This window comes from Papilio polytes, unplaced genomic scaffold (genome assembly GCF_000836215.1).
Source record: "Papilio polytes unplaced genomic scaffold, Ppol_1.0 DF822178.1, whole genome shotgun sequence".
Taxonomy (NCBI): domain Eukaryota; kingdom Metazoa; phylum Arthropoda; class Insecta; order Lepidoptera; family Papilionidae; genus Papilio; species Papilio polytes.
In genome coordinates this window covers 5,529,786-5,552,625 of record NW_013527026.1, presented here as the reverse complement: position 1 = coordinate 5,552,625, position 22,840 = coordinate 5,529,786, and the positions used below count along the sequence as shown (strand labels likewise).

Sequence of the window (22,840 nt, the reverse complement as noted above, 5' to 3'; positions counted from 1 at the left end):
CTCTTGTTGAATTTTATCTAAATCTAGATCTCGCTTAAGCTATTTTAACTATCAATGTGTCCGTCTGTCTAGTCATTTTATGTATTATTGTGATCGATGTGAATAAAATTGAAAATGTTTATAATTGGTTTTATTTTAGAATTATACGCAACCTTAGCTCGCAACTTCAACCGCGTGGAAATTAAAAAAATGGTAAGAAGTCTATGCGTTCAACGAACATCCATCCAAACTTTCGCATTTATAATCCTGCTATACTTCCTAACAATGCAATGCGGAAGTTTGGATGGATGGACGTTTGTTAGAGTTTGTAACCTAAACTACTGAACGGATCTCGTTGAATGATTCACATTTTCACAGACGGAATATTTTTTTAAAAATCCTCAGATATTGGGACACTTCTGTACACGAGCGATCTTCTAGCTATTTTTGTAATATATGCATTTAAAACTAGCTTTCACCCGCGACTCTGTTCGCGTGGAATAAAAAAAATAAAGTTAATAAAAAAATAGCATTTGTGTTCTTCCAGACTATCCCCTACATTATACCAAATTTTATCGAAATCCGTTCAACAGTTTAGGCTACAAACAATCACCCATCTAAACTTTCGCATTTATAATATTAAAATATGATCGATACACGAGCTAGGAAGATAATTAACGAAAAACAGGAAAACGTGTCATCAAAACTACGTAGGTATTTCCCCGGCCCATGCGTTACAAACTGGTTGTATGACATTTTATCTCCTGTTACTCATAGCCACTACAAAACAAGTATCTACAAATTAATATTAAAATTCTTTTATGATTAGCAATACAGCAACTAAGATATAAGGAACACACAGTAGCTAGTAGATTATGGGGGGGCTTCTAACCTTCCCCAATCCGGTAATAACGAAGTAACGGCCCAAAGGTGCCTTCGAGCCTAGTTACTCATGAGGTTTAGGCTAAGCGCAACCTGCGTTCGGCCACCTCAAGCTGTAAATGCCTCAAGTGACAACTCAGACACAAAAAAAATCTTAGTTTTCCTGAACTGACAAGAAAGCTACTGTTCCAATTTTAATTTGTAATGGCTGAAATTGGGACATTGGAAAACACAGATTTAGTGATAAGTGGAATGCAAATAGATATCAGGATATAGATCTTTGGAATGTTACAAGTTTCGTTAAGGTAAAAAAAATATTTCGTTCCTAAACTTATGAAGAAACATTCTGTACTTATATAAAAAGTTTTAAATTAAAATCATCCGGTAACCTATTATCCTTAAGATATTAAAATTTTATAACCTACATCTTTCAGGTTTCTTGTCATTTATGATGATTTTATGAATATTAAAGATGATTGTATAATTATCTTTAGGTTTTTCCGTTTAAATGACCTTGATGGATTGATAAATATTAAAACATATCTGTAAATTTAGTATATATGTAGAACATAGCCTATTTTCTAAGATGTTTTGATTCCGCAATTGACACTGGCTCTTAACGCATTAAAATCGTTGAAAGCGTATCAATCGATATCTACATAGATAATCATTTGTTAGGTTTTGGTCACTTTTTAACGCGCGTCATAAAAGCGCTTGTACGTATTTTTAAATTAACGATTGAAACACAGGTTGAATTTTGTATATTTATTTATATATCACAATAATAATGTAGAAAACTGCTCTACAAACAAGACATAAATAAAAAAACATATAAGACGATAACTTTACTATGAAAATTAACAGACGTTCATATTACGTATAAAGTAATATAATAACGCAGATTCACTTACTTTTTTACATAAATGAAATAAAAATTAAGTAGCTTCATCCAATCATTACTTTTTGATTCCTCTTAAACAATGCTTTACAAAAATTGAGATAGTAAGTTTATATATTTTTAAAACAAATGCAATCACATTGACAACAACTATCACTATTAGTGATACTACTACATTTACAACAATCACGATATAAACATACACAATCACATTGGGTATCACCACAACAACTATTCTGACCACAATTGCCAAATTGACAACAATTTGAAATAAATCGATTAAAAAAACAACTATCACTTGCTTCTTCTCTATCAATAATTTCTTTATTACTTTCTTCTTTGGAATAGTTATTGGAATTTCTTTGATTATTTTCGTCAATATCTTGAATACAAAGGGTATTCATTTTTCCATAATTATTTTCATCAGAAATTGTATTTTCTGATTTATTAGATAATGGTTGAGTTGTTACAACATTTGAACACATGATTGACAATTTGTAGGCTTTTGTCCATAAAAACATATAAAATATATTAAATGTTACAAGAGTTTACAAGTTGTAAGTACAGTTGCAAGTATACTGTTTGAGAATTGCAAGATCCAAACACTAAGTGAATCAATCTTTACAATGTAAGATCATTTTATCTTATATTTGTAAATTTTCCATCCATAAAATTTATAAAACACCAACTAAACTACCATTATATCCATTAAACACTAATAAAATACTCTATTCTTAAGAAGTGGTCGTAAATATAATAAAATAGTAATAAAATCACTATAAAACATTGTTCAGTAGTTACTAACAATTAGTCTCATATTAGATTACTTGGACAGTTGCTTAGTGACATCTCTCATACTCAAAAACTTATTTTCTGCATCCAGAGTTAAGTTCTAAGAACAACTTCTATTGAACTCAGTCAGTAAAGCGGTAAGACTAAGGGCCTGTCTCATCACCGGCTCAAATAGATAAAAAATAACGTCACAGTCAAATAGTACCAAAATCTGATATTTCCATCACATATTGTGGGACCGGTCTTAAATAGTTTAAAATCTAGAACAGTCTTATAAATTTGGCACAATGTAAGACCAAATGCAAGATATATTGTTATAAGAATTAAATTTTCACAAACATTTATGTACCTTATTAAAAAGATGTACACAATAGTAAAGTAATATAAAAACAGGTAAAAGCATAAATATCTAAAGTTTTGTCAAAACTGAATATCTTAAGTACATTTAAGTAAACATTTTGTACATGTAACTTGTTAGAGGAAACTTTGTATTTCTATATTAAAAATACAAAGTTTTATCAATATTACACTTTATAGACATAAGGTAAACTATGTTGTTATTCTTACAAAGAATAATTTATTACATATTCCTAATATTAACAAATTGATGAGTTTCAAGGCTGTTTTACTTGAGGTCTTTCCTAGGTATTTCCTACAACCATTTAACATGACTGCTTTACCACTTTTATAGAAATATATTGTCCATTTTGTTAGTCTTTTATATAAAATATTGGATGTCAGCATTAAAAAATAATGTTTTATGTAGTAATGAAAATTATCAGATGAGCTATCATAAGAATGTAAAAAGTAAAAAATAACTTATGAATAGTCACATTATTGAATTTGGCACAATTTTGTGTTGAGTGAGATATACTATATTAGATTTAACTTATTAAAATTCTAAATCATATAAAACTTGCATTACACATTTTAAACCCTTTGTAAAGATATATATGAACACATTTCATATAATGTATCTTAAGATAAATCTATTTAAATTGAATGGGTTATTTTTCATTCAATCAAAACAATTACAATCACATGAACAATCATTCCCACCACTATCACCATCACAACAACCAACACAACCGGTATCATCATTTTGACCACTATCGTCATTACAACAACCAACACAACAACTATCATCATTCTGACCACTATCATTAGATTCACAACTCTCATGTATACAGTCACCACAACTTTCGCAACAAGATTCAGTACAATTACCTATGCTTATACAACAATTTGAAAGGAAACAATCATCACCACCAACATAAATACAGCAACAATCATCTGCTTGTCTCCTGTTACGTCTTCTTTCTTCTTCATTCTCTTGTTCTTGATTTACGTTATCTGTTTTGATGTCGTTTTCCATATTTGTGGCCTCTATTTGTTCATCTGTATTAATATTTTGAATCCTTTCATTACGGTGAGGCTGTGTTGAAATCACATCTTCGTAACGAGGAGGATCGTCATGTAACGCGTTTGTGTTGTTAAATGTTGGTTGAGAAGTTATAACTTCTGTCATTTTAAAATTAATTCGATTACGTTGTTTTTTGTTTTAAAACTCACAACTTTTTACCACTAACTAAATTTAAAACAAACTTCTGACTTTTTCCTCACTCCGAGTAATTAAGTAGAACTTTGCACGTATGTTAATACCGATGAGCTCAAAACCAAACCGTTTACTGATAATTGATAATCATTGGTTAATTTATAATGCAATTCGTAAGTGTATTATTAATTTTGTGCGTCATTTTATTTATCTTTGCTCCAAAACTCAACCAATACGCAATCACGCAACACCAATAAATAAAAATGAATGAATCCTGTTTGCATTGCATTTGCATTTTAAATTTTTAATGCCTGTCCCTGTCAGCTGTCAGTGATGGTTGAAGGACACACAAGTCAGAGTATTGTTAATACCTATTTCCACCAAGCGAATAGCTGCACCAGTGGAATAGAAAAAAACTGATATCAAACAAAGTACTTCCGACTGGGCGTGATTCGCAGCTAATAAGTGTCATTACCTAAGAGTCTACGGTAGCGAGAGAGCTACGACGTACACGAATCTCTAATTAATTGCCTAATAAAAGCTATTAATCTATTTGTATACTAATCGTCAAGATTATTGTTGAAATATATAGAATAATATAAATTCCTATACTTATGTTCAATATACATTGGCTGGTAAATTTGAAATTAATATTTAAAAAAAGATTGGAATACATAAAATTAAAAACATATTGAATTTATAATTAAACCAAACATTTACATGAAATCCTACCTCATAATTTAAAAGCTAGATCCATAACAGAATATTACGTCATAAAAACAATAATCTAATAGGCGGGGAACGTCACAACGCTATAAATAAAATATTTTGTAACAGTCATCTCGTTCTATAAACGTTTGATTGGTTTACCGATTTACTCGTAAAGCACATATTCACTCCTTTGAGATCGACGACGTCTGTGCCTACGGTTGTTGCTCTAAAAATGGTTAAAATTTAATTTACCAGCTGAATTTTATATTTGTTTTTGTAAAATGACATCAACCGATACTGTCGACGAAAGTATTCGAGTGCCTTTAACCAGTGCAGTTGAAATTGAACCGGGGAAAACTCAAACTGATGTTATAACCTGTCAACCTGTGAAAGCGCGGGAAAATCAACAAGATGGTGACAGAAATATTCAAAGTGAAAATAACATGAATGAGTGCTGTTTGTGTCCGTTGGATTTGTGCACATTTTGTGCTCATTGTATGGATATTGTAGTAACGTGTTTCGCGGCTTGTTGCTACGAGAATTGTTTGTGTGAATGTCTTACTGGTACTTGCGAAGCTAGTCAAATTTGTCTCGAATGTTGTGCTGCCTGTGGATCAGCGTAAATCCAATTTAGCTAATGATAAATTTTAAATTTAAACAGAGACTAGTAATCTGTTTTTTATTTCTTTTATAAAATTTTAGAACAATATCTAACTCTAAAAAAACTATGTTTCTCCTATGGTTGCTAGTGATTTATGTATTTTTCTTACTATCGATTATTTTGATATATGCTTTTAATGTTATGTCTACTAATATTTTTATATACGTAGGTATGTTTATGTATTCAGTTTTAATTCTCAGTGTTTTATATGTATATGATGTAGTTGTACTTTAAGTGCCTTACTTTAGTTTCGTAAGATTTTCATTTACCTATCGAATAACTGTTAAATGTGCTATTTTTTTTTAATCTTTATAAGTTAGTTGTATAAGAAGCTGTGATCAACAAATTGAAAAATACAAGAATTTCTAAGAAAGACGTTTACGAAAACATGATGATGTGTATTATAATAAGATTTAATTTGAGACCTCCAAGATTTTTGTACAAATAAAATGCTAGTAAATAAAAATGCAATTTTTTATACTCAATACTTTATTTTAATCATTTATAAATATCTCTATTCTAATTTACTGTTAAATTATTCCTAATATACAAGGAGCATTTTTTTAGTGACAAAGTTGCCAGTTATAATAATAATACAATGCATTAAATGCTTGCCCTTAGTTTATATTGCTTAAAAGTTTGTTCAGCCTAATAAATAATAAGTTGAAAATGTTTGAGGTTATGAAGCATAGAGACTGCAGAGAAATGTAGTAATTTTAGAAGAATTAAGTATTTTGTCAAGAATTCGTAAAAGGATTTATCGGAGAGGAAAGAAAATAATTTTGAATTTACAATTATTGTCATGACTTTATTAAAAACCATTTATTAAATAATTTTAATTAATTTAATACTATTATGTAAGCATTTAAAAATAACTTAAAATTCTGACATTAACAAGTATGATGTTGCCATAAATATACTTTGAAATTGCCATAAAAAATCGAAAAGGTTAACATTTACATTTATATATTTGAAAAACAGTAAAACTAAGGATTACGATACAATGTCATATTTATTTCACATTGCTTTATTCAAAGGTGCAGTTTATTGACTATATTACTGGTGAAAAATACTTAAAACTAATTAATTAAGCTATTAAAAATGGAAAAGATGGTTTAATTTAATATAATTATTTAATACAACTTTGACGACTAAGAGCATCGATTTTTAAATGACATTTTTATTATATAGTGTTCTTAAGGGAATTTCCTTAACAAGAGGTATTTGAAAACCCTTTTTTAACTCCAAATTATCTATGGCTTTAAGCAAGCTTTTTTTATGTAAGATTTAATTTTATTACATTTAGTTTATCTTCAATTTAATAGGGTATCTAAAATGAACTTGTTTTTTGCGTTCTCGAATTTTTTCATTTAATTTTAGAGAAAAAGCATTAAAAAAGCCATCCTGGGAAGTCTATAAGGAAGACGAAATTTTGGTGTATTAATATTTCCTTGTTCATCAGAAAAGCCTATTAAATGCATATTTAAGATCTGCTACTTCAATAAACTTTGTAATTATTAAACGAGTCGCAAACTAAATATATTTTTAAGATAATTATTGCGAACGGCTCTCATTATCTATAATTGTAAAAATATTGCAGTCTTCTAAGCGATAAGGCGATTCGAGTTTGACTTGCCCGTCAGTTTGTGAAATACCGTCATTCTCTCGGCGTACTCGGAGCGCTATCTTCAGCTTTTCTCTTACTACCCGCAAGTTGAGTCCTATTCCTATCAGGCTTGTATTTTTCCCATTTCTTATGATTCAACTGGTCGAAGTCATCACAGTATTGCGCTATCTCTCTCAGATATGTGGATAAATGGAGTAATTCTCTATCTCTGTCTCTGTTTAGATGGGCTTGTCTGAATGGTCTGATTTTAAGACCGCTTTTCGGATTCATGATGAAGTTTCTTCGGATGTCATCAAACATTATTGTATTCTTTGGACTATATTGAGGGTATTTACCCCAGATTACACCTAATGGTTTCACCTGAAATTTAAAAAAAAATTACACTTCATACTGAGTTACCTAATCTATTATGTAAGAACAAACATGGCAAAATTTAAGCTTTACATGATAGAATTATTTCATTTTACTGGTGTGTATAAATGGTATCTATATTTAACTAAAAGGTAAGATACTATGGCAAGATTTTTTACTTGGCAATACATTTGTCACTCATGGCCGATTTCCCAGTTACATTTAAATATTTGTTAGTTTTTTTGGTTTGAAAAGTTCATGAAATGCATTCCTAAACTAAGAAACGTTAGTTTAACTCTGTTTCAAACATGTCAACCTAACACTAACAAATCATTAGATAATGATAAAATAAATGGAGACTTTAGAAACCGAGCGTTACCTAGCATTATGATCATAATAAATAAAAAAATTAAAAATGATAACTTACATCAATAGTACCATATTTCGTTGTATGTACTGTTATCATTGCTAAATAATCCAAATAGAACATAATCTTGTAATCCTGATGAGTGGACACTCCAAGCAGTCTCATCTTCTCTTCTATCCACTTCATACCAGTTGCAGACCATATCACTATGTCATAGTCCTCATAAGCTGATGTAAGGAATTCATGTAGGAAAGGTCTCATCAGCTCATAGCCTAGGAATCAAAAATATGCCAAACTTAGGATGGATATTTCTTTCCCTTCCTAGCGTTTTCATATTTTACTAACAATAAAAATGAAAAAGTTTAGATGGATGGATGTTTGTAAGATTTTGTAGCCTAAACCGCTGAACAGATTATGATGAAATTTGGCATAGATGTAGATGGTTTGGAAGAACACATAGGCTATTTACTTTTGCTTTATTAATAACACGCGGGCGGTGTCGCGGGTGAAAGCTAGTAAGATATAAAAGGAAAAAGAATTTGTGAGAATATTAGGAAGCAAAAACATCATATTTCTGGGTGTCATCTCCTTTGTCAATTATGTAGGTAATGTATCTACAATTGTGGATATCTAAGAAAAATTTCACAAATGTAGGCAATAATTAAAAATAAATAACTAATTTTACATGAGGATGAAGCCGCATGCGAATATCTAGTACTTTATAATGTTTAACTTTCTGTTTTGTTATTGTTCAATAGCACATGAATATTTTTGTATATTTCTATTAGTGAGGACCTATCATCATTGGTTGTATAATTGTACAAAATAAACATGCATGAAATTGCTGTTGGTCTTCATTAAAATAAACAGTAATATAATAAAACATACCGGTTTCAGCAACAGATCTATGGTCAAACAATGTGTAGTCAATATCAAGAACTAGTAATTTTTTCCCAGGCCTTGGTTCATTCAATATATTAATCTTATAATCACGAACTCTCTTGTTTATTTTAGCTAAATATATCTGAAATGACAGAAATAAACATTGAATACAAGGGTCAGAATTTACCAGGTTATGAACAATTAACTTAGCAATAAATTCTTACAGCCTAACAAATAAACAAGGTGTAAAATTAGGAATAAACAGAGTAGCAAATATTAGTACAAATTTTGCTGATTATCAGTTTGTTCCTAAGTTTAACTTTAAACTGCTTTTATTTGTAAGGCTGTTAGAGTAAAACATGCTATAATCTATGGTTTTTATATTATTAAACAAAAACATACTTTAAAGTTTTTTTTTAAAGAGAATGATACAATATTTTGTTTGTGTTAGATCACAGCAATTTATAATATCGCTTGCTTTACCACCTTTATAGTTATGAAAAAAACAAACATTATTTTTTAAAAATTAGCTTGATGGAATATTTTAACAAACCTCTTGGTTTTCAACATCAACTTCTTCTTCCTCAATATCCAGATCATTGACAACATCATCTCCGACATCGGGCTTAGTCCGAGCACCTTCTATAGCTTGCTCCAGAGAACCCATCATCATTATCTTCAAGTTTGGCTTCAGATTTAAGTCTGCTAAAGTACAGTTGTCTTTAGCAACTTTACCTGTAACAATTTTAACAATAATGGAATTCTCAACTGTAATGCATCATTCTTACTAATATTATCTATACTATTATAAAAAGGCGTAAACACACACTTCTTTGTTGCCTAAGATGTGTGATGTGATTATGGGTTAAATATTTTGGATAAAAACCCTAATGTGGGAAAGAGATCATTAGTTGCTGCCAACATCAAGGAAGCAAGGTTGCCATGGTTTGACATCATGTCGTCATTTTGACATTTGCTATTGATAATTTGACACATGTAAATAATAACATTTTCATAATTTTATGCGGATGAAGGCACACGGGAACAGCTAGTAACATTATAAAGTAGATTTCATCACCACTTGTTTTTTTGGAATAAAAATAAAACCATATTAAGAAGCCTATGCATCTACCACTATGATTTACATCTTTGCCAAATTTTATCAATATCTGTACAGCAGTCAACTCTAACAAACATCCATCTCAACATTGAAAGGATGAATGTTTGTTAGAATCTGCAGAATGCTTCAATAGATCACAAGTAAATTTAGCATAGATGTAGAACATAGCCTGGAAGAATTGATGAGCTACATACCACATAAGATTGTGTTTTAAATTTCGCGCGGCAAGAGTTACGGGCAAAAACTAGTACCATAATATTACAATATATGTATAGTAATGTGATTAGTACATAAGTAACATTTAACCTCATTCTTCTCAATTTCTATGACTTAAAAACTAGTTTTAGTTAAGTACTTAATGAGGATTGAGTTTTTTAACTTTCAACTAATGTAAGATACATTACATACATGTTTTATGCAAAGATTACATTATAAAATGTTTTATGGTAGAAGTGCGGTTTTTTGGTTGAATACTTATGTTTTTTAAAATAAGTATCATTTTTTCAAATACATTTTTCGAAAGGATGTACTAAAATAGTAAGATTTATATCAAAATAAAATAGAGTTTTACCTTCAAACTTAACATTGAGTAGTTTTTGTCTTTCCGGTCGAACACCCGTGGCATTTTCGATTGCAATCTTTAGCATTGCTACGGAATCCGATGGCGACAGCTCCGGTATATCAAATTCCTTTCCATTCCATTTAACACTTAATTTAATTGGAATATCATTTATATCGCACATTTTTGCATTAAAGAGTTTTGCAAAATGTACATGTACAGATTCGTATAATTGCAAATGACACCAAAGTGACACATAAACAAAACAACTTTGACGCTAGGGCTGTACCCTTGTTTTTCATGTTATTTGCACAGACTATAAAAGCTTATTACATCTGTCAAGCCAGTGCTGTCAGATTGTAGGACAAAATACTGGAATATAAACTCAAGAATGGCGATCAGTAGCGTGGAGCTTCATCCCTTTGATCGATTACCTAATGCGGCAAGCGTCTCTATGAAAGTTGCTGGATACGGAAAACGGAAGGCCACGAATTTTAGATGGTATTAAGGAAAGTGTACATCCAGCAATGGTTTAACACAGCCTATTGGTTATAATTACTTAACATCTGGTATTTTTAATTCTTTGATTTTCCTTATACATCTTAAAATTATATACACATTGAAAAGCTTGTAGTGTTACTGTTTATTGCAAAACGATTCTAGGTGATTCTAAATATAGGTCCTGGATTTAAACAATTGAAAATCGGACTTACGACCACTTTAGTAAACCGTTGATAGGATTATAAAAAAAAACACAAATTAAACAAAACAATACATGTTTATTTGCAACGCCCAGTAAAGACACCAAAATTAACAGCACTAAAAACAATCATTCGTCAAAAACTACTTGCAGAATTGCAGTGCCCTGCTAAACTGCTACTTTCTGAAAAGGAAGAAAAAAAAGTTTACATTTCATTGCATCACAGTCATTTTACGAGCATTTGCTTCATAATAGGAAAATGCTTTGGTGTTTGACACTTACTGTCTTCGGCAGCACCGTATTGTAGACATAAATTTTGCTGTGATTGCTGTAAAAAAAGAATTCCCATATACGTAAGGTATCGAAAACTTTCAAATAGAAAGTCTTGAGTTACGACATAACCTAAAAATTATAGAATAACCTAATCTTGACCCATTAACCTTTCGATGCTTTATATGCGTTACACCTTACCAATATTTTGAAAAATTAAATAATTCCAGACATAGTACAATACTAGTTCCACAGTTTTAACTTATTTCAGTTAAAAAATCAAGTTTTGCCTACACATGCAGTGTTTTTACTAGTCTAACTGTAAAAATTGTGAGAACTGAGCGTATATAACTAGTTTTAGGTTAGGTTTTACATTACAACTAAATAAACAATTATTACTCATATAAAAAAAAATAAACAAACCGTTAAAATTTTGTTTGTGGGACTTTCATATTCATGCCTTTGCCATTTTTGTTTCCGCACAGCGTTTAATTTAGCTTCGTTTCTGCGAAAACAATTGTTTACGTGAATGTACATTTATATCGTATAGTGCTGCAAACTTATCTGGCCCGATGAGGCGGTTTTAATATTATTCTGCCAGAAAACAATAAAAAGACATTGAAAATAAAAGAAAGCTACATATGACAAGACAGTTAAAGTCCTACAAGCCTGTAACTATTGTAATTTCGTTTTATTTATGCACCGGGTCAGATAAATTTGATCTCTATGTCGGACACGCGACGTGCCGTGCCAATGTATCGTGCGGCTTTACCAGCCGATTACATCGACCATTAAAACAACATTGTTTTTGATTTAATCATATATACAGAGTTATAAAGCGCAGCGGAAAAATAAATAGCATTTAGGGAAATAAAAGCAAATAAGCTTGAAGTAGGTCATCTATACTATTATAATAAAGCGTAAACACACACTCCTTTGTTGCCTAAGATGTCAGCAATTACAACATATTTTTTTGATAATTCTTTTTTAAATAAAAAGCCCTACACTTACGTCACGCTTTAGGCTATATATTTTCACGCCATTATACTAAGGGGGTAAATATTTTGGATAAAAACCCTAATGTAGGAAAGAGACCATAAGTTGCTGCCAACATCAAGAAAGTAAGATTGCCAAGGTTTGTCATGTCATGTCACTTTGACATTTGCTATTGATAATTTGTCAAATGTAAACAATAAAATATTTTTTTTATAATTTCATGCTGATGAAGTCGCACGGGAACAGCTAGTTGTTTAATAATTTGGTCAAAGACAAAGCATTACAACTTTATAGAAAATCACTATGAAGTAAAAGAATTCTAGATCTTTCTACCTCTTTCCTATGAAAACGTATTCAACAGTTTGTCTCTTCTAAAACACGCCAAGACAGGAAATTTAAATACATACAGTAACCGTGTTTGGTATATTCGATTTGGCACGTCAAACACAAGCAGACTCTTCTATCCGATGTGCCAATATGGTCGTTGTAAATTAAATTTCACCTTAGTCTATATCGTCTCATTCCTTTCAACAGCCTGATGGCAGGTCTTGTGCTATCATCAGATCTTGTGCGGTCTTCACTCACTCTTGGACTTGTCTTTAAAACAACAAAATCATTTGGGTCAAAGAGATTCTAAATCATACTAGTTGGTATTATAAATGCAAAAGTTTAGATGGATGGATGAATGTTTATTAGAGTTTGTAACCTAAACGGCGGAACAGATTTCGATGAAATTTGGTAGACATAGAGGACAGTCTAAAAGAACACATAGGCCTACTCACTTTTGTTTTTTTTTATGATATGAGATAGCTCTATCACATGAGTTCTAATAAATATTTTAAAGAGAGATAAGGGCATGTCCCACTACTAGCTGATAGAGGCTCAGATAGATTAAAAATGACGTCACTGTCAGATAAGGAAACAAAATCCGATATTTCCATCACACATTTTCCACGTTTGATCGTTATCAGACAATTTACAATTTGGTGGGACAGGACCTAAACGTATATTAGAATACATAAGAGATTTCGCAATAGATTTCACGGGGAAGGGAAGTAATGCAAATATTCGATTCAACAATACCTGCCGCCGCAACGAATGGTGTTCCGGCTTCTTTACCTTGTAGCCTGTAATTATTTTATAACATCATTCAACCTGACTTATCTACCTAATGTATTCCAACCCCCTTCCCATCCTTCCCTAATAGAAAAGGATGGGAAGGGGAATTGGCTACATCATAGAAACAGTTAATAATAAAATTTTAATTTCTCATACTCACCTCTTTGCGAGTTTCGTTTGACCTTTGAAGCACAAAAACCGCCTTGCTTTGGAGACTGTAAAATAGACATTATAAATACTAAAAGCAGTCTAAGGGCCTGTCCCACCACTGGCTGATAGAGGTTCAGACAGCTTAAAAATTACGTCACTGTTAGATAAGGTAACAAAATCCGACATTTCCATAACAAATTTGGCATGTTGGATTGTTATCAGATATTTTACAATTTGGTGGGACAGGGGCTAAGTAAGATAAATAGTAAACGTCAAAATTATCAGAGACTAAATTATACTAAAAAATACAGAAACTAAAAAACTTACCACAAATGCAGGGCACATATTCGTGTGGAGATACTTCGAAGAGAACATTTCATTGTAATGCCTTTGAGACTGAAAATAATAAATCAATATCAAATATGGAGCGTAGACATCCAACTATAAATTGATTTTTCTACAAGTCAAAGTTAAGAGGGGTAGTGTAGACCCTACGTATTCTAAAATACGAAACGAAAGAGCACAATTCATCACACTAATAATAAATTATAATAAAAAGGTTCTGTCTATGTGACCCTCCTGCCACCAAAGCTGGATCCGCCCTTGCGATGGATGGATGTTTGTTAGAGTTTGTAGCCTAAATGGTTGAACAGATCTCGATGAAATTTGGCATAGATGTAGAGGATAGTCTGGAAGAACACATAATCGCTTTTGTTTTATAATTCCACGCGGGTGGAGTCGCGGACGAGAGCTAGTCATGTTAATAAAGACAAAATAAAACGAACCTCTAGTAGATACCTTGAAGGCGACATAATGTCACGGCAACCTGAAAAATATTGGTCCAATTTACTATTTTCGAAACAAAAAAATTGCTACAAGCATTAGGGTTTACAGAGAAAATATGATAAATCATGAATTAAAATTTGTTAATTTCAATACAGGGTTCCGTAGCTATGTCAGAACTGCCTGATGTGAAGAAAAAAAGGTATTCTATTGTCAATATTAAAACAGACAGTCGGACAAATAACACGTGAAATTATACGGAACCCTAAAATGACAGATATTATACGATGAAAAGCGAAACAACATTTTTTTTTGTATTAAAGATATGCATTTGTATTTAGTTTCGTAAAAGACAGTGCAGTACTGACATAACTATTGAACTTTTATTAGTGAAATATCCTTTATTTAGTATGTTATATGTTTTCCAGTCTTTTCATGTCTTTGATTGCAGTAGTCCAGTTTACTTCTACTACTCTATGCGTTTTACATGCACTTGTATTTTCATTGCATTGCATCATCTCCACAATAAACATTTGCACGTCTTTCCTTTTTTAAGTCCGAATTTTTTTCCTTCAATATTATAATTATTCTTCGGGTTCTAATTGTTTTATTAACGTCTTGTTTTACTCCCAGATATATTAAATGATTCCATAACTTTTCATTTGCTTTTTACACAGTTGCTTATATAAATCTACTCTTATCTCAATAATGAATAATTAAGACAATAACAAAAGTTTTTACATATCGTTATATGTTTAATTTCAGTTAAATACACGTGTTGTTCAATCTTAACTCACCGTATAATCATCATCTACATATGGCATCCCCCAAGGAGGTGAGTTGGGACCAATTATGATTGCTCTTGTGTTATAGTCGTATAAAACCTCAAGATAAATATTTAATTCGAATTTATTAAAACCGAAATGGTCACTAAGCCACTATGTTTTTACCACCTTAAAATTATTGTTTTATTAAGCCTTATTCTTCCTACATGCATTTCCATTTGATATAAGAGAATTACATATAATTACTTACTAAAAAGCTAAAAACTGGTCAAAAACATGGAACGCTAAATCTACAAAACACTAAAACTACTTCTTATTAAAAGTGTCCGAAAAACAGTCATCTTTGTTTATTGAAGAAACTGCACTTTTCTTTTGTTTGAATAACTTCTTCCTCGTTTGTAGATAATATCATTTTTCCTTGACTTTCTATTATGATACGTCTAAATTATTTTTTTTGACAATATTATTCGAATCTCGAGTTACACGTTAAAAATTGTGAAAATGTGAAGTAATTTCATACATTAATGGTTAATATACTTTTATGGAAATTAAAACAAGAACATATAAAACAAGAGAATAACAAACTAACTAAAAATGTTGTTTCGCTTTAGTCGTATAACATCTGTCATATTCGAACAAGCATTCAATTTCTATATTCATGACGGGACTTAGGGATTGTTAACAGCGAATGCGAATTATTTCAAGAAGTTCACTTACAAGGTGGAATTATTTGTGTGCAACTTTTAAATGTGACCAATTTCCCTTCCGTGCAAATACCCTTATTTCTCCTGCAACATCTCCTCTGTATTTGATCACTTTTGCAGGCTTTCGTTATCGTACCCACGTCCTTTAATCTCCTCGATTTGGTACATGTCCCTTTGTTGACTTTCTTTATTCTTCGTATTTTTTCAATAGATTTGCAACAAGTTTTACAAGGATGTTTAAGTTTTGGCACTTTCTCGCAATATTCTATAGCTACTCTACTGCATACTGTGCGCGATTGTAGTGTGGTGTCAGTGATTTCTTCGCTTGTATAATCGCTGAATAGTGCATCGTCCTCCAAAGAGATATCTTGGCTTTCCACTTCTTCTTTCTTTACTGAATTTTGAATGCAAACATTGGTGCTATTATTCTTACCAACTTTATGCATACAATAATATAATTCTATTATAAAATTTACTTCATTCAATTAGAAATAACCCTTTACATTGAAACTTCAAAAATATACACAATATGTTCATAGCGTTTGTTGTTTAAAAAACCTTATCTCAATTTAAAATTCGATTAGCAACACTTAAATAAACGAATTATCTTAATAATAATGATTCTTACAATTATAGTAAAATATACAAGTTACCTTTCAAGTTTGGATTTATAATATCAGTGCTGCGATAGCATCGCGTGCCGTGACATTGTGTGGCGCACGTACAGATCGGACATCTTATGTCTACAGCAACGTCTGCACATGAAATAAAATTATCAAAGTTAACTAAAGTTCAAAGATTACTTAGATTTGGGGCAGTGGAACGAAGTTCCAAGTACCATTTTAATAAGCAGCAGCAAGTGTATAATATTGGCTACTCAGGATGTCAGCATCACAGTATATTTTTGAATACTACTCATTTCATTAACAAGACCTACACTAACGTCACGCTTTAGGCTAACTTATGATGTTTATAAATTAAAAAAAAAAAACTACAAGCCAATAACAGTAAAGAAGCAAGATGTCAAAGGTTTTGTTGTCATTTTTGCATCTGAATTTGGATATTTGCAATTGAAAGTTTTACAAATGTATACAATAAAATAAAGCTCTAAAAATTTTTTACCGACGAAGCCTCACGAGAAGAGCTCGTTTACTATTAAAACCCATACTAAAAGTCAGTAAATAATATATCATATAGATATGATACGTATTAAATTTTAATGTAGCTAAGTCAGAACTGCCTGATATCTTAAGAGAACTTGTCCCTACTGAGGAGGGTCTGCACAATATGTGCTTCCATACATTTCTATCAGCCGTCATATCTGAATCCACTATCTTCTTAAGCATATTTGTTATATTAATAAGACTTACCACGTGTCGTTGCTACAATCTTCCTTGTATCACTACACACTTTAGGTTCACACGAATCAGATTTTGGTTTAACAGGTATTTTTTCTTCTGAAGGTCCTTTAGACGGTGTAGTTTCTTTAGAAGGTACTGTTTTTGCATTATTTTTCACGTTATTTTCGTTTTCTGGCTTCCTATAGTTGCACGGTGCTGATTTATTTCTTAATTTCGATGTTTGTCTCGATGGTGGTCGCATACGACTATCGTTGGACGAAGATCGGAGCCTTGCTCTAGAGGTCTGTGTATCACTTAATGACGTATTAATTTTAGTCCCTCTAACATCGTCCCGTCTTCTTCTTCTATCTGTTGATGTTTTCTTAGTATCCGATACAACGGTATTTTTAATATTGTGCTTCGATGGCTCTTCACAAGCCGGTTTAGGTTTGATTGTTGGTATCGGTTTTGCTTTTGGTTTACATTCGTCTGTATGTGGTTTCTTTACTCTGTGCGCTGATGATGATTTGTCTACTTTCTTTTTAGGTTTTTCTTTTGATACTGATCGCTGTGGTGCTGGAGGTGCCCCAGTACATCCACATTCTCTGTGAAAATAAACACTTTATTAGCTTTGGTAATTTGTTTAAAACTTGCTATATAAGTTTCTTTAATATTAAATATAATAGTTGGACAGAAAGAAATCCATTATTTTAGGTAGATTATTGAATGGTACAAATTATATCGTAGACTAGCCTTTCCCGTGCGGCTTCACCCGCATGAAATTATAAATTTGTTTACATTTGTGAAATTATCAATTACAAATGTCACAATGACATGACATGATGACAACCTTGCTTCCTTGATGTTGGCTGCATCTTATGGTCTCTTTCCCACATTAGGGCTTTTTTCCAAAATATTTACGACCTAAATTTAATGGCCTTGAAATATATAGCCTAAAGCGTGACGTAAGTGTAGGGCTTTGTATTAAAAAAATAAATATTCAAAAATATACTGTAATTGCTGACATCTTAGGCAACAAAGAAGTGTGTGTTTACGCTTTATTACAATAGTACAGATGTCTGAAATTGCAAATGTGGGTTATGATTCTTAATAACTTTGCTGATGGTTGCTTTATAACGTTTCCATTATCTTAACACTTAATGCAATATTCAAAACAATTACATACTGTGTAATAGACTTGATCGATTCTTTAGGTTTCACCTCAATAACCCTGGTTTCTGAAAAGAGGTTTAAAATATTACACATCAAACAAGAACATTTAAAGATACGTTAATAATTTGAACAAAAATCCATCCACCCAAACGTTCACATTAAATATATCATTAGTTTATAGTATAAAAAAAGCCTTTTTTTATTTTTATTTATTTATTTAGTTTATAGTATGATGAAAGATTCTGATTTTTTTCTTTTGTTGCAAACTTACTTTGTGCAGTTTCTTCCTCACATTTCTTCATTATAGGTTCAGGAGGACAAGGGCTAGGTGGCTCTCTGTAACAACACATTTATTATTTACTCAATCGTGTAGATATTGTTCTAGACCCGACACGTAGTGTTAAAAAACTATTTAGACTTACATTGTTTTCACTTTTGAATTTACAGTGACGCGTCTATCCGAATCTGAAATAAAATAAAAAAATAAAATAAAATAACATTTAATCTTATCACCACTACAACACAATTTGGAATAAGAGAAAAAAAAAAACACACACACACACACACAACAAAGTAATTAAAAAAATAATAATAGTAAACACGTAATTAACAGGACAAACAAAACAATTGAAATGTGTATGCAGTGCTGACCGGATTGGGTCCTCGCTTAGCAATAAGACATTGCGACAAACAAATGAGTAAACATAATTAGAATTTTTATATCTAAAGTTTCTAAACCAGTAAGCCACTTGAATGTGGCAAAATGGTGAATCGATCCCTGTCCAAAACATCCAGAAACGCAGAAGCGTTGCCTATGTGTAATCGAATAAAGAGTGGACGCATAGAAAGTGGGTATTTTCTCTTACTAAGGCTTAATTTCTCCTTTCTCTCCTTTACTTATAAGCAAAGGGTGAATAAAATGGAAGAAATTTAGACTTCCGGCACACGATAAAGGTAAAAGTGCAAACAGAACGCAAATTTTCATAGTAAATTCTATATCTTATGTGTCTGCTAGACTTTTTTTTCTTTAGTTTTGATTCGCTTTCGTCTAGTCGAGATACAATCGCAATAGATGGCTTCAAAGATAGAGGAAGACCGAAGAAAGTATTAAATTGTGTGAAAGAGGATATTCAAGTGAATGAATTCAGATATGACTGGTAGAATTGTATGGAAGAGTAGCATACTGTGCCCTTCGGTGGGGAAAGGGCAAGATAATATTGGTAAATTTTATTGTCTGTCTAGGTTAAGTCACCCTACCTATGTGTCAATACTTATGTGTAAAGGGAAAGGGGCCAGCTGAAAACCAGCGCAGTAATATCCTGCGCCGTCCCTGCCTTAGCTGAGCTTGCCACCTTTTGCCACATTTCTTTTTTTTACTAGCTAAGTTAAGGTTTAGTGTAAGATGTCTTATGCAGTTTTTTGTGGCAATAAAATTTCTATTTAGCTAATAACCTTTACGTCTTAGCGACTTTTCAGGCTTGGAATCTGCGCAGCATTTCTTCTCACTATCACATGGCGAGGGGAAGCAATTGCCCCTCTCGCATGTGTCCTTTGCTGAGCCCGGCGGCGGTTTGTACGGCACACAACCTCGCGGTTTATACTCTTGGTCGCGAGTCCGTCTATATCACAAAGAATACAACAAAAACAAGTAACAAGATACTTTGCAGATGCTATTTTCTAAATTAAAATTGTAAAAATTTTCAGTCTTTTTATTTGAATGTCTGAAGTAAAAGTACTTACGAATCGCTAGGAAATCTTTTAGTACTAGTCTCTTCACGTCTCGACTCTACTCCTGAAAATGTGTAACACTTTATAACTTGTTTGTGACTTAGAAAACTAAAATCTTGACTGATCGATTCAATCGTTCAGATTTTAGATCACCACAAAGGAACAAACATAAATAAAAGTTTGACTTATCTACGTGCAAAAACACTGACCTCCATAAATAGACAGGCTGCATGATGTGGTATTCTCTGACTAATTGACAGTATAGCTGTCATTTCTAAGTAATGGCTTATCAATTTATGCAGATCAGTGTGAGTAAAGTATTGCTTTTTTCTGATCAATCCAAAAAGCTAATTTATAATATTTAAACTGTAAATTGTAATATGGGACTGGTAAAAGCAAAACCAACAAAGTATTTTATTAGCTTTCGCCCGCGACTCCATCCGCTAGGAATTAAAAAAAAAGCAACTATGCCAGATTTCATCGAGATCCCTTCGACCGTTTGGGCCTTACAAACATTAATCCACCCATCTAAAATTTCTTATTCATAATAAACTAGTAAGAAGTTACATTGTACATTTTTTTCCTATGTCAATGAATAAATTAAAATACATTCTAGAAAGTCCAAAAATGTTAATTGTATTATTGAGGTTTCTTAACAAAATCCTGAAAGTTTAAAACATACCACAGGACAATTTCTCGGGGAATATCTGCGATCGATCGACGCATTTCTTTCCTTTCCGTTTGGAGCTGGGCTTGCAGGGGCCGTGGCAGGAGCTCTTCTTGTTGCAGCCGCGAGAATAGTTCCTCTTTAATTCATCTATCGAACAACACGTGTCCACATCCGATACGAATATCGCATGTTTCGATTCGTTGTATCTGGTATAAAGAATTCATACTTTAGTTGTGTAAATAAATGTTTTTTTCTTAAAAATAAAATAAAATAAAAACCCCTTTACAGTGAAAATATTTAACAAAAAAAATATATGATAACAATGGGCTGCAGGCTCAGCGTATACCACATGGCCAATGCCACGAGGAGCTGATTTTCAGCCTTCTATTCTGTAAAACTCTGTGTTCTGTTTTAGGATTCATTGAAAACCGACGCTTCAGTGTACATCGCAGTACATGCGGAATTAATTCCTTTTCTTTTTTTTTTGAATAAACGTATTTATTTCTTTCTAAATCTTTTTATTAAGGCTTTTATGTTATTGCTCGCGACTTCCTCCGCGTGAAAGTAAGAAATTATAAAAAATGTAGCCTGTGTTATTCAACGATGGCGTAGCTTTTTAATGGTGAAAGAATTTTTGAAATCGACCAAGTAGTTTTTGAGTTATTTCAATAGATAAAAAAATCCAAAAATACAAATCTTTCTTCTTTATAATACTAATATAGATAAACTAGATTAAATATGTTTAAAAATGTGTAAACACACACTTAAATATACAACACTCAAACAGTCTGAATGATACCAAAGAGTTTACAAGAAAGTAACAGTTTTAGTTAATTTATTACGTTTTACGAAAGTATAAACAATTCATAATTATGTGGATTTAATTTACTCACGTAGATTTCATTTTCGTTACTGCTGAAACGTATTTGTCGATCTCTGTGAAAGATTAACACTTGTTAAGTAATTTTGAAATGTACAATCGGGGAATTTAGCGGTGTACCAACTTTAAAGATAAAGTCGTTTGAACGTCATGTACGCATTAAGACGACGACATAGAAACCAATAGGAAGCAGATTTCAAATGTGTTTGAAGACAAAATGACCGTTATCGATACATCGCTAACTTTTTTTTTATTGCCATTGTTAGCACAACTTACTACTACTTATAGTGTGTCTAAATAATTTAGATTAGTTTGACAATTTATTTCAATTTTAGTAGGGATGGGTTGTGTAAAATCAGTCATGAATGTTATAGATTTTCGATTTTTATTCTTATAGAAGTTGGAATCGATAGATTTATAGTTATAACTTATGAATATAAAAAAATACTGTTTTCTCAAATTAATAATGAGAGTAAATAAATGTTTATTACTACTACAGCCGTACGTAATTTTTTTTAGACAAACTATAGTACAATATTTGTAAGTTTGTTTAGTTGTGAGAAATAAGGCAGTTTCTCTGTTAGTGGAACACCAGTGGTTTTAAGTGTTGTTTCTAGAAATCATAAGTAAGTAACATGATCATTGGTAACATTTTTTTTAGAATAAATTCTCATTGTGCTCATTCTGTTTTAAAAGATCATATGTTTTTCTATTGTTGTTTCTGCAGTGGAAGTACACGGTTAGAGAAGTTTGTTCTTACTTTGAAACTCCATTCCTGTCGTGCATCCAGTGGTCTTTACATTCCGTTCCTTCTTTGTCTCTTTCAATTCAGCGATAAGGTGATTCCTGAATTTAATGTAATCTTATTTAATTAATGCATATATTTTTAATTCAATATTAATATTTAAATAAATTTGAATGACAATTTATACATATATTTGTACCATACATGTTGTTTTGGCACAAATTTCTTAGATGTAAAGTTTTCAGGGTATGAATTTATTCACTGTTTTAAGAATCGAAAACCACGAAACTACTTACGGTATTGGTTCATCTATTGATGGGAGAGAATTAACTGAAAATATAAAATTTTATGATAATGTTTATGGGTTTTATTTTATTTAATACTTATTTATTTGCTAGCTTTCGCTCGCGATT

General features: G+C 31.6%; 2 protein-coding genes across 2 annotated transcripts in view; both read right to left on the bottom strand.

Annotated features, from left to right (window-relative positions):
* Positions 1–6,449: 6,449 nt before the first annotated feature.
* On the bottom strand, positions 6,450–10,644 carry LOC106106481 (ubiquitin-like domain-containing CTD phosphatase 1). The gene is made up of 5 exons (XM_013287061.1): positions 10,397–10,644; positions 9,259–9,440; positions 8,712–8,847; positions 7,884–8,095; positions 6,450–7,465 (listed from the first exon to the last, which is right to left on the bottom strand). The coding sequence occupies exons 1-5, from the start codon at positions 10,566–10,568 to the stop codon at positions 7,136–7,138; spliced, it is 1,032 nt and encodes a 343-aa protein (XP_013142515.1). The 5' UTR covers positions 10,569–10,644; the 3' UTR covers positions 6,450–7,135.
* Positions 10,645–11,143: 499 nt separating this feature from the next.
* Positions 11,144–22,840, bottom strand: part of LOC106106781 — a 24,818-nt gene continuing 13,121 nt past the window's right edge. Inside the window, exons 36-55 of the mRNA XM_013287441.1 lie at positions 22,724–22,757; positions 22,443–22,528; positions 21,696–21,738; positions 20,815–21,008; positions 20,145–20,196; positions 19,857–20,023; positions 18,827–18,869; positions 18,676–18,740; positions 18,418–18,469; positions 17,262–17,836; positions 16,545–16,646; positions 15,905–16,285; positions 14,405–14,445; positions 13,947–14,015; positions 13,630–13,684; positions 13,434–13,477; positions 12,853–12,947; positions 11,778–11,859; positions 11,367–11,412; positions 11,144–11,267 (exon numbers count right to left, since the gene is read on the bottom strand). Coding sequence (XP_013142895.1) covers positions 11,221–11,267; positions 11,367–11,412; positions 11,778–11,859; positions 12,853–12,947; positions 13,434–13,477; positions 13,630–13,684; positions 13,947–14,015; positions 14,405–14,445; positions 15,905–16,285; positions 16,545–16,646; positions 17,262–17,836; positions 18,418–18,469; positions 18,676–18,740; positions 18,827–18,869; positions 19,857–20,023; positions 20,145–20,196; positions 20,815–21,008; positions 21,696–21,738; positions 22,443–22,528; positions 22,724–22,757 — 2,273 coding nt within the window. The 3' untranslated portion in view covers positions 11,144–11,220. The remainder of the gene's footprint in view (positions 11,268–11,366; positions 11,413–11,777; positions 11,860–12,852; positions 12,948–13,433; positions 13,478–13,629; positions 13,685–13,946; positions 14,016–14,404; positions 14,446–15,904; positions 16,286–16,544; positions 16,647–17,261; positions 17,837–18,417; positions 18,470–18,675; positions 18,741–18,826; positions 18,870–19,856; positions 20,024–20,144; positions 20,197–20,814; positions 21,009–21,695; positions 21,739–22,442; positions 22,529–22,723; positions 22,758–22,840) is intronic.